Source organism: Lissotriton vulgaris, chromosome 8 (genome assembly GCF_964263255.1).
Source record: "Lissotriton vulgaris chromosome 8, aLisVul1.2, whole genome shotgun sequence".
NCBI lineage: Eukaryota > Metazoa > Chordata > Amphibia > Caudata > Salamandridae > Lissotriton > Lissotriton vulgaris.
Window position 1 is genome coordinate 328121756 of NC_141696.1, and position 12522 is coordinate 328134277.

At 42.3% G+C, this 12522-nt stretch overlaps 1 protein-coding gene across 1 annotated transcript in view; it reads left to right on the forward strand.

The window, feature by feature from the left end:
• The first annotated feature begins 5636 nt into the window (after window positions 1-5636).
• Window positions 5637-12522, forward strand: part of C8H3orf52 (chromosome 8 C3orf52 homolog) — a 153012-nt gene continuing 146126 nt past the window's right edge. The window contains exon 1 of the mRNA XM_086934084.1: window positions 5637-5882. Coding sequence (XP_086790210.1) covers window positions 5781-5882 — 102 coding nt within the window. The 5' untranslated portion in view covers window positions 5637-5780. The remainder of the gene's footprint in view (window positions 5883-12522) is intronic.

Sequence of the window (12522 nt, forward strand, 5' to 3'; positions counted from 1 at the left end):
TGAGAGGTCCCAAGGGCAAATGAACAGAGTGTAATGTATCCACGGGTGGAGGGTTGCAAAACAAAGGGAAAATCCCCTCAAAATTATAGCCTGGTTTGTTTGTAGTTAAGGCTCCTATAAAGTACGTAGGATAGTCACAGGTTATGGCGGGCCGATAAAAAAGGGTGTAACATATCAACTGTGAGGGGGATTGCACGACCCTTTAAGGGTATCAAACAGTTGTGCTAGAGATTGCAAAACCCTTTAAGGGTATCGGACAATCGTGCAAGAAAATAACAAAGCGGAGCATATTAGGGATAACTCTATTCGTAACCACATTCTTAAGTAGTTTTGAAGAGGTGATTACCTTAAAAGAATCAAGTCGGGCTTTATCACGGGGATTCCACCAACTGGGACGTATTCAGGACGGGAAACTGCTCGCTCGCATTCCTAAAGACGGACAACAGAATTACATATTGTCCGTTACGTGGGGGCATTTGAAAAGGCTCCGTTGTGCGGACTTTGCTGGACGCTTGGGCGTAACCACGTTCTTAAGTAACTTTAAAAAGGTAATTACCTTAGTTGAATCAAGTCAGGCTTTTTCACGGGAATTCCACCAACTAGGACGTACTCGGGACGGGAAAAGGCTTACTCGCATTCCTAGGGATGGACAACAAAAATACATATTGTCCGTTATGAGGGGGCATTTAAAAGGCTCTGTTATGCGGACTATGGTGGTCACTTAATTCTGCTTACCGTCACAAAGTCGGTCGTCATCTTCATATGGGGTTCCGCCGGCAGCCTTGGTCGGCCAATTGCACGATACAGGACACTCGTCTGTGCGCTTATTAGATGACGTTTAAATAGGTATTTTCTCGCGCTTTTTTTAGGACTCTCCCCAGCTGTGTCTCACTTTTTGGAGAACACTAAGGAGGGACTTTTTGCTATGGGCGAACAGTCCCCGCCATGTTGGTTAAGTTGTATAATATTTGACCGAGCGCTTTTTAGATGACGTTTAAGTAAGTATTTTTATCGCGCTTTTACTTGGGACTTTTCCCAACCGTGTCTCATATTTTGGAGAACACTAAGAAGGGACTCCAGGCTATGGAGGAACAGTCTCCGCCATGTTGGTTGAAATACCTAATAGGGACCGAGTAGTTCTTGACGTCTCTCCTCATTTAAAGGAGCACCCGCTCCACCATCTTAAGTGAGCCAATGATATGCCATAAAGGAGAATCATATAGAGAGATGTAGTTATGGTTAAGTGACAAGATCATGTTACCATTGCTAACCAGTGCTAAACTACATATGCTCTCTGTCTAAATTGCATTGGTGATTGGTGTATCCACGATTGTCATATTTGATTTACTAGTATGTCCCTAGTAGAGTGCATCAGGAGTACCCAAGGCCTGTAAATCAAATGCTGCGGGTGGGCCTGCAACACTAATTGTGCCACCCTCATTAGTAGCCCTGTAAACATGTCTCAGGCCTGCCACTGTAGTCTCTGTGAGTGCAGTTTGAAACTGCCATTTCGACCTGGCCTGTGCACGCACTTGCCAGGCCCAAACCTCCCCTTTTACTAAATATAAGTCACCACTAAGGTAGGCCCAAGGCAGCCCCAAAGGCAAGGTGCAGTGTATTCAAAAGGTAGGACATGTACTGTTGTTTGTTACATGTCCTGAAAGTGAACTACTGCTAATTTCGTTTTTCGCTATTGCAAGGACTATCTTTCCAATGTGGTAACATGGGGATTGCCTTAAAATATTTTTTAAGTGTCATTTCCCATTGGGAGCAGATAGAGATTTGAAGTTTGGGGTGCCTGAACTCACAATTTAAAATGCATCTTTTGGTGAAGTTGTTTTTTAAATTGCGTGCTTGAAAATGCCACTTTTAGAAAGTGGGCATTTTCTTGCTTAACCATTCTGTGCCTCTGGCTGTCTGTAGAATACACGTTTGGGTTGATTGACAGTTGGGCTCTTGCGCATTCACTCTTGACAGTCACACAAAGGGAGTTGAGGTGTGCCTTGCATATCCTGATGGCCCTTCACCAGGATGATGAGCCTTCCCGAGCTAGAGTGGTGGGAGGAGTTGTCACTGAAACCTGAATAGAGCTCTGCCTGTCCTCACACAAAGCTTTCTCCACCCTTCTGTAGTGTGTCTAGAGCGAGGTCAGGGAAAGACAGGGTCTTGTACACTAGAAAGACTTTCCTTTGAAGTTTGCCTACTTCAAAGGCAGAAAGGGGTATAAGTATTGGACCTCTGACACCCCAAAATCAGAACGCTTCTGGACCAAGGACATTCTACCAGCGAGAAGAGTTGAATGCAGTAGAAGGGACTGCCACTCTGCCTGCTGCATTACTGTGCTGGCCTTCTGCCTGCTGCTTCAGTCCTGGGAGTGAAAGGACTGGACTTTGCTTTCTATATCCTGCTTCCAAGGTTCTCCCAGGGCCTGTACGTGCTTGCTTCCTGTTAAGAAGTCTCAGGGCCATCAAAGACTTTACCTACCAGTGCCTGAGCTCTTCTGCTGAGAGCCCTGACTTGCCAAGTGGTGCCACATCCAGTTCCTGGGTCCTTGGAAGTGTAACTTGGTGAGGAATTCACTCATCGACTCTCAGCCCCAGTTTGATCGATGCAGCACCTGCTTTGAGACTAAAAAATCACTGCAGCATGAGTCCCGAGCACTGTGTCACTGATGTCTGTGGCACCCGCTCCAACTCCAACACAGTACCTGCTTGGCTGCTGAAGAATCAATGCAGCACCTGCTTGTGGTTGTGAAATCAACCTAGCACCTGTATCGCCGCATCGCCGCATCGTGTCTGGATTTTTGAAACATGATCCCTCCTTGTCAATGCTTCATTGATGTTGCACTGCAGGAAGGAACCAAGGCTGCGTGTCGGGAGACTGAAACATCACCTTCCATGCCTAGAAGTAAGGAACCAACACATCACCTCCCCTGGAACTAACTGATGCATTTCTTTGCTTTTCCAGCACCTCACCTCCCATGCACCTAATTCATCTTTGATTTTTTATTTATCCAAGGTACTTAATGCTAAAAGATGCGCATCCATTGATTTCTATGGACTGAACTGAAAAGGGATATCTTGACTTGTGTATGTTGAATTTCTGTCGTTTTGGTCTTGTTTTATTCAGATAAATACTGGCTATTTTTCTAAACTGCTGTGGACTCCTTTTGTAGTGTTTTCACTGTGTGTGTATGTACAAATGCCTTACACCTTACCTCTGTGATAAGCCTGACTGCTTGTGCCAATCTACCAAGGGGGTGAGCAGGGGTTATCTTTGCTGTGTGACTCCCTTACCCTGACTAGAGTGAGGGTCCCTACTGGGACACGGTGCAAACTAGAGACCCCATTTCTGACAACCAGGCTGTGTCTGTTAAGCTGATTAGACACTCCACCCTTTCCAAACTAATAACCGACTTTCTGACACTATGTATGAGATGTATATAGCAAATACAGTATAAAAAAAGGATTGCACTCGCTCTATAATTACACAGTATTATAGTTGAAATAGTGTGGCGCAAGGAAGGGTACAAAGCTTGGAAGTTAAGCTCTTTATTTCTTTAACTATGTTGTTGTTTAATTGGTTGGTTAAGCACAACACCTAATCCACAGCTATTGATGAGATTTGCCTACTGCTCAATCCAAGCAAACCCAAAGACGAGTTATCTTTATGGAAACATATTCACACTAGGAGATTTTAGCGGCTAGAAAGTGTTGATTGATATCATACCTTGCTTTAAGAGTGTGAACTGCCTGCATTACTCATCTGCTAGGTCCCTGCAAAGAAAAAGAGAAAGGCCTCCACTAAATCTAGACGGTGGGTGTTATCTTACCAGCCTTTAAGCTCTAACTGGATACGTTTGCACTTTGTCTTTTGTCTCCCATCTAAAAATGGCCTCCATGCTTACATGCGTCTTTTTGTAGCTTGTTGGGTTTTTAAAGATATTGAACAGGTCACTTCAACAGCTCAACCAAACCTTATGTGAGAAAGTCTCATCACCTCCATAGCCTTCTGAAGAATGTCCCCACATGGGGTCTTCAGTGCAATACAGTTGCTGGAAGAGAAGAATATGACTTGAGAATTATTTCTCCACTCAGGCTTCTGACCCAAACTTTTCTCCCTCGGTGATCATTCAGTAATATTCTCGAGGACCAACCTCAGCAGGGACAGGGGATTCCCTACACCAGATCTACATGATATCCATCACAGGTGAAGATCCCGATATACATAAAGCACCCACCTCTAAACCCATACTAAGCAACTGACTGGAAAGCAAAATACAGCCCATGTGAGTGATTCCTGGTCCTCAATGGTCAATAGGTGTCTGTCCAGGAGTCAAGCATATCGGGAGGCATTTGTGGGATAGCTTTTATAGGGGGGCGATGGGTTGCCTGTCTGAAAGGTGGAACTGTCTCCTCGAATAATTATATGTTGAACGAGGAGACAAAGTTAGTAAGGAAGTAATAGCTACTATCTGTTCACCCACTGTGCTTACAACACTATCAGTATGTAATAGAAAAGTAATGGAAACAAATACGAGTGTTTGGTAGTTCCAGGTAACACAATAACAGGGAATTATTACCATTGAATAGATCAGAAACTCCTTACTCAAAGTGAATAAAGTTCTAGAAGCTGAACGCCTTTCCCTTGGCAAATGAAAAACGTACTTCTAATTTATCAGTCTGAGCCAAAGGAAGAAAATAACTGAACAGGGTTTTACAACGAATGAGAAAAGTGTGAAGTTAGACAAAAGAAAAAGTGAGATACAGATAAATAGAGTGAACAAGTGTGACATCGATCTAAGGGGTGAAATGAAAAAGAAAGAAAGAAAGAAAGAAAGAAAGAAAGAAAGAAAGAAAGAAAGAAAGAAAGAATGAATGAATAGATGGATGGAAGGGAGAGAGGGTGGAAAGACAAAAGAAAGACTTCTCTTAGAAGGAAAGGAATTTGGGAAAATTATATAAATAAATAAAAGGGAAGAAAAATAGAAAAGAACAAAGAGAAAGAAAATAAACTAAAGCAAACAAAGTACATCTAGTATAAACAACAGGGACAGAAAAGTAGGCTAAAACTGGGAAGGCAAAAGAAAATAAATGAATGGCTGATGACTGTAAAAAAGAAAATATATGTCAGGGATGCGGTTCTGTACCTAGGAAGCCCATGAGCTCCATATTCTTATTTAAGTTTCCTTTGCATGAAGTTTGCCAATCACTCAACAGGGATCCACTGTTCCCAATCATTCATTTAAATAACAATTTAAATAACAATCGAGTTGTTCATAAGTTTCGAAGAACAAATGAAACAATGGTCCTTCTTTATGAAATGCAATTTTTTTTTAAAGTACATTTCAATTTAGAACTTGGCTTAGCCTTAGACCGCTCACGAAGAGCAAGGTGTTGTCAGACTGGAAATTCTAGGTATGTGGAATTTGGCTTTCGATCACGGAGCTCAGTCCTGTTCTCGCATGTTTACCCAGCCTCGCTTCACAGTCTGCCTGCGAGCTACGCCGCTGACCACTCCTTCCATGAAACTTTGACCTAGTAATGTGAAAACATTAGCATAGCTGCTAATGTAGTCACACGGAAGTGAGGAGGCGCTGTGCGGATAATAGTTGGGGCTCTTACTCCCTGTTACTCACAGACAGGAGCTGGAAATGAACCAGAATGAGCTTCATTCATCTCCTACCCGTTTAAAAGAGTTTATTTAATGAGTGTCCTCTGCGGATTCAAGGATCAAACTGCAGCGATATTTTATTTTTTACGCGATTTTTTTCCTTAAAAATGGGATCTACTGGAAGTGAAAATATTGAACTTTTTCAGCACAGCGAAGAAAACTCTGAGGCCAGATGTGATGTCACCGATTCCATACTTCCTGTAGATGAGGTAAGGGCGCAGCACCTGCTTTTTACATAGCGAAATGTATGTTTACGTAGAAGCGCCGCCGGAAAATTGTCTTTCCGTTCTATCAATGGATTTTAAAAGAACACACACTGAACGTTTCAGGTGCTTTTTCACCGGTCGGTAATTGCGCGACGAAGTGCTAATGACGCGAGAATACACAGCTTTTTAGCTCTCTTCTGATGGAAGTCTCACTCCTATCCCCCATGCATTTGATTTTTAAAGGAGCCAGCCATTCCATGAATGATCTCACAATATGTTTCCAAACTCAGGTGTCATTTAGCAAAAGAACATTCTCGAATTTTAATCGTTGGTGATACTTTTTGTTCTTTGGCTGGTTAAATAAAACTAAACCTTTCTCTTCTATGTAGTGGAGACCTTTTAGATTGATGTGTTCTTTGAAATTTTCTCTTACCATGTTCAAATGAAATATCCTGACACTTTCTTTAAAGTACACTGTCCATGTGTGTGAGTGTGTGTGTGCTGGGTGGGGCGGTAGGAGGGTGTGATTCATTATTTCCCTGCTGTAAAAGAGCGTTAGCACGTATGAGTTATGTTTCTTTTTTCCTATCTAGAAAGCCTGTCAAAATTCGGGTGATGCTTTCCCTTTTCTACTGCAAAAATAGGCTTAATTTATTTTCCCACTCTAGAAAGGCACATTATCAAATTACATGTATTTCTACAGTTGGGAAACTGCCTGCAAGAGATATTTTAATGCCCACCAGCCGTCAGCCGTCAGACCTATCCACTCACTGCCCGCAATCGTCTCCGCCAGTGAGAGGATAGCTCTGACGGCATACTTGCCTCTAAGCAAGCGGCACTTGGTAATTCCCTGTGTCCTCCCTGCCGAGAGTTGTTGTCGGTTATTGCCGACCCAGGGGTCGGTCATCTAAATTCAGGTACCACACTGTAGGTTTTAGGTTTGGTTAATCAGGGTCACATTACCAAACAACCAACCACTGTGTAGATAGCTTTTTAGAACTTTGGTCCTGACGAATTGCCACTAGATCTGAGGACTATTTAGACAAGAAACATGTTGACCATTTGACTTTGCGCCATCCCTGAAACATTACTTCAGCAGTGTGCCACCCTGTTTTTAATTGGGTTGGAAGTCTTGCTGATTAAATACATTTTTTGCAGCCATGTCCCTTTTTAAATCACCACTAAGAACACTCACTTGCATCACATCCATCTACACACCAAGGCCCCATACCCATAAGGCACCCAACTGCACTTTGAAATAAAAGATCTCCTGCAAAGAGCCCCTTATAGGGAGCCCGTCAGGTATTGCATGGCCGACTTGCCAAGGAGACCTATGATGCAGCATGTCACCCTGCCAGGTGTGTAAGGGCCTATATTCCAATAGGAGGAATCCTCCATTCCTCCTATAACTTTTGGACTGTGGACCACCCAGTCCTGTTGTCCTCTCCCTCTCCCCTTCTTAGGAACTGCATACCTTCTTGTATTGAGTAATAAGACAATCGCATATGTCTTAAGATCACCAATCTGCTTTGATTATTTTTTAGAGTACAGAGTATCAGTAAATTCATTGATATCTACTGTATAACACAATATTTGTCAGATTTAGTGTTCAAGTTGCATCGACACGTTTCGGTGGACTCCCAGTATTTAGAGCCACCTTCTTCAGGATAAATAGATTTCTCCCTCAATTTAGTTTAAACCAACAACAATATCTACACAGAAAAACATAAAAACAAAAATCAGCCCAATACATTTCTATCAAATTGTATGTTCACCCATTTTATAATTATCTTAAATCTTACAAATTACTGTCTTTTGGTCCTACAACCTTAATAATTACTGATATGGATACAAATCAACCATCAGTTACATAGTGCCAAGAAACCACTTAGGATGAAGACGTGCTAAACACAGAGGCTGTGTTAAATTATGGATGCAAGTTAGATTATGAGAACTCATTACCGGTGGGCACCCCAAATCAATTCTTAATAAACTTCAGGTCACCAAGTCTAAGTTGCTAGGGAATTCCTAATCTGCCAAAAGGAGCCTACATTTCAGTGGTGCCAGAACTCAGCATGTCACCAGATAACCTGGAGAGAAGTCCGCAGAAGAATCAGCACTCAAGATTACCTTTGAATTGATTGCCTTACAGCAATTAATGCGTGGTCAGATTCAGACTGTCCAATTCCATGCATCATTTAAACCTGCTGCTAATACTTCCCAACCTGTTGCCCTAAAAACAGGTTGTGTGAGATATTTGTTCTTTTTCTTCTGTTCAGCCCAACTAATTCCACGCAGAAAGAATAAAAAACAACAAAAACAGGTTAGAGCAGTGACATCGATATGAGTAAGTCACAAGTAGAGCAGATATAGTGAGAAGTGTGGCTCAGGGGTTAGAGGCGGCAGACCCGGAAGCTGAGATAGGTCCTGGACCAGGGTTCAATTCCCCGCCTCGGCGGGTCTTGGGCTAAAAATTCCACAGACTCGATAATTCTCTCGATCCGGTGCCTTCTCGAATCACGGGTTCACACTCTGCGACTCTGGGCAATAGCTTGCTTAATCTCCACAACGGCCCCTCGCGGCGGGATGCCTGACTTTCACCTTGTGGATACCCTGCTGGGGCTATCACACAGGGGAATATCAGGACGGGTTCCCTAAGCAAGCGCCGGGACACCCACTGCGGGTAGCTGTGCGCTATATAAGCTCAATTACATTTACATTTACATTTACATTGCATTATAAATACGAATTCCTGCTTTCAGTTTTACTGATTTTTACATATAAATACAGACAGAAAACAGTCTATTTCCTGTCTGTAAGAAGCAGAAAAATACAGAAAATTGTGCTTCTTGTGAGTGACTAACCTAGTTGTCCTTCATAAATTCCAGACCAACTGCTAAGCAGATAGACACCATGGAGATTTAAAAAAAAGGATCAGATTCCCTTAAATACAGGCATATTTTAACATATATATGTTGATAATGTTAATAGTTAGCTGTTGGTGTACTGTTTTGTTATTATTGGCTACTTAAGTTGCTAGAACCTAACTGGCATCAAAGTATGAGTGCATCTCTATCAGTTAAATAAATGTGGAAATATACAATTTTATCACTCCATTTATTCTGAAAACATAAAATAAATATGGATAAATACCAATAAAATGGCCAAAAAATAAATATGGATAAATACAGAATGAAATGTAAAAAAGAAAATACCATAACACCGGGAGGCCTAATTATTAATTACTAACAATTCAAAAAATAAACATTTTAACTTATAAACTATAGTACACAAAGATAATAAGATATAAAATAATAATACTAACACCGAAAATGAATATTTTACTTAATATATATTAAACTAAATGCAATATTTTTTCAAATATGTTTAAGTTAACAATAATAAAACAATTCTATTTGAAGTATTATATAACAAAAACGATATTCTTGACGGCAATATTCTGTGACAAAATATTTCTGTACTAACAATATTTTTTACACAATATTTGTGTATCACAATATTTAAAATTCAACATTTTGTCCAGACACCCCCACAATCAATGAAAAAAAGCTCCAGGAAAACATAGATTGAGCAGGCTTGTATGCTGACCTACATTTTTACCTATATATAAGCATTTCAGATATGCCAAGCACTAGACATTGAGTGGTGGTAATCCCTCCCCCCCATAGAGTAGAGACAGGCAGTATGGGTGTTAGTTGGGCCTTTGAGCCTAGGCCAGACCGCTGTAGGCCAAGGGAATGATATATGGGTGAATCTCTCCGCCAGGCGAGGGTTGAGCGGGGCATCTCATGGATGCTGTGTTTTTATATGTGTGTATTTCAGATAATGCTGCAATGTTCTGTTGTTTTTATGTTTCTTGTATTCTGCACAACAAATGCTAATACAGACAAGTTTAAATAAAAGAAAAGAGATGCTGAGCACGGACTAGACATTTAGGACCAGGCTGTAATACTAATTGTAATTCTATCACAGAGGCAACCAATTGAATGGTGTGGAGACTAATTAGCAACATTATTTAAGGTGTTAGTTCACCAGAGCTGAAAGATGAATGAGAACTCTCATCACGTGCTAGAGTTCATACCTCCAGCAATAGGCAAATATTTGCGCAGGCACAGTGGCTGCCTTGCAATGATACCATTTTCGGATCATACAAGTGGGCCCATGGACTAAAGTAGTGCGAAGACTGGTCATCAGTGTTACTTGTATGTAACCTTACCAAAAGTGCCAGAGACTGAACTGGCACATAGAGAGACCTAAAGTCGGGGATGGTGCAGAATCCACATAATAAACAGGCTTAAATTCAGAAGGTGACTAAGCAATAAAGATGCCTTTAAGTTGTGTTTTCATCTTGTCACCTTTGCTATGCATTCAAAGACGGAGATCAAATGTCAAGCTATTTCTTCTGACAAAATACTGCTTATTCTTACAACGTGTAGATTGCTGTTTACTTTCTCTAACAGCAACGTTAGAGGATTTTATAAAGTGAACTATCTGACAATCTTGCTGGGGTTAAGAAAGAGTGGAACAAAAGGTTGTGGGATATCAGTTTTTCATACTACACCCATTTAAATACCTGTAAGTGAACAGTGTAAATATTTCCAAGTATATCAGCAGTTTGGAAAGCACAAATGAAACACACTTTTTTTTATAATGTTGTAAGTGTGATTAAAACAATGCTTTTAATATGATCAGTTCAAGATGCTTTATTTGGTGATGTGCGAATCATAAATATTACCAGAAGCCCAATTTCCACACATTATTCTTTGTTAGTTATACATATAGCTTTATCAGTAAAACTACAAGCCAGTGTGAATTCTGTTGCCACTGCAATGGAAAATGTGGTGTTTATTAATGACTCTGCACTACTACATATTTGTGACAGTGTGCTCTAAAATGCACCACCGGCTGCATATCATTTATGACAATCTTGGAATTCAGTGATGTAACATTGATGGTTCACGGCCTATCCGAACATTTTTACCAGCATCACTGCCCCAGTCCATATTAAAGGAAACTTTTTCACTACAGCAAATTTATTAAAAAGAGGAGCCAGTGCAAATTAGCAACTATCTGGAGTTGTTTCACATTTTAGGGTCTAAAAAATCTGGCTGTCGCCTAATTAGAAGCACAACACCTGCCATTTTAACATTTTATTTAAACATGTGGCTTTCTGGGAAATCTAATCTAATAATGAATCATATTAAAGAATAATAATATATTAAGGATGCTATTAATGATGCTGGACATGTCTGAAGCACCTCATCTATACCACTCTGTTGAAAGAGTCAGCGAGGTGGGTTGGGTGTTCGATGTTTAAGATGGCTAACTCATTTTGTTGAGTTGCACGGCAAGGATTTGATTACTGGATGACATACATTTCCACATGGAACCTTTTCACCATCTCCTGATAGAACTTGAGGTAGATTTCAAAATCAGAAATCTAAATTGGCTCAAACTGAATGAAACCAAGACAGAGGTTCAGATTGTGATTTATCACTTATGCCTAAAACAGGGAAGATTTTCACATGACTCTTTCAGGGTCGTTTTAATGGAGATTCCCACAAAGAGCAGACTTAAAAAAGTTGGAGTGACATTGGACTATTACCGGTCCACCAGAGGCTGCCGAAGAGCCAGAGGTGTCATAGAAGCAAAATCGGATTATGGGCACTCCTTGATTGCAGCCACCAGTCAGCAAGAGCATAGTCATAGTGCCAATATCGGCCCAGCCCCAGCCCTTCCATCATACAACACAACACTCCACCAATAACCGACACAACACAAGTTTGATGGCGAAAAGTTGTTGCAGTTTTATTAGCATATACATTATGCGCATGTTGGGTTATCTTACGGGTCGATCCAGAGCAGGCGCCTCTCGCGACCTGCCCACCTGATGAGCCATAACCCCCCCGGGGTGTTAACCGCGGGGCGTTGTCAGTTTGGGGGGGAAGGTCTAACCCCTCCCCTCGGCGGACCTCTATTCCGCCCCTTGCCCACGCCCCCCCTCGGGGGGGCGGAGCGTTGTGGCAACCCCCGGTTGCTCAGGTCTACAACCGCCCGAAGGACTAACGGGGCGCCATCACTCCTCCAGGGTCCAACCCAGCGTGGACCTCCCTGGGGATAATTCTGCTCTCGCACCCACCGGTGCTCCTGTAGAGGGTACCCCTCTGTACCCTTCTGCATTGGATCGCCCTGTAACTCCGCCTGCAACACAAAGACAGTAATATTAATAGCAAACCCCCCCCCCCCACTTACTGCCCGAAAGCAGGGTAAGCGGAAGGGAGGGAAAAGGCAACGGGCAGTACCCGCTCATGGTCCAGGCCTGGGAGGGCGAGGGTCAGCGCAAGCAGCGGCCAACGTACAAAGAGGGCGCTTGACCCTCGCCCCCTGGGCTATATAGACACCCCTCCCCTCCAGACACAGGAAGTGACATCACGGGGGGACCAAGATCCCCCCAACCACTAGACCGCTCAGGGTCTGTGCCATCCTATGGCACTAAGGGTGGCCGCCCTCGTAGGTGGCCACCTTTGGTATCCCGGGGCAGGCAATCATAATGCCAATATCGGCCCAGCCCCAGCCCTTCCATCATACAACACAACACTCCACCAATAACCGACACAACACA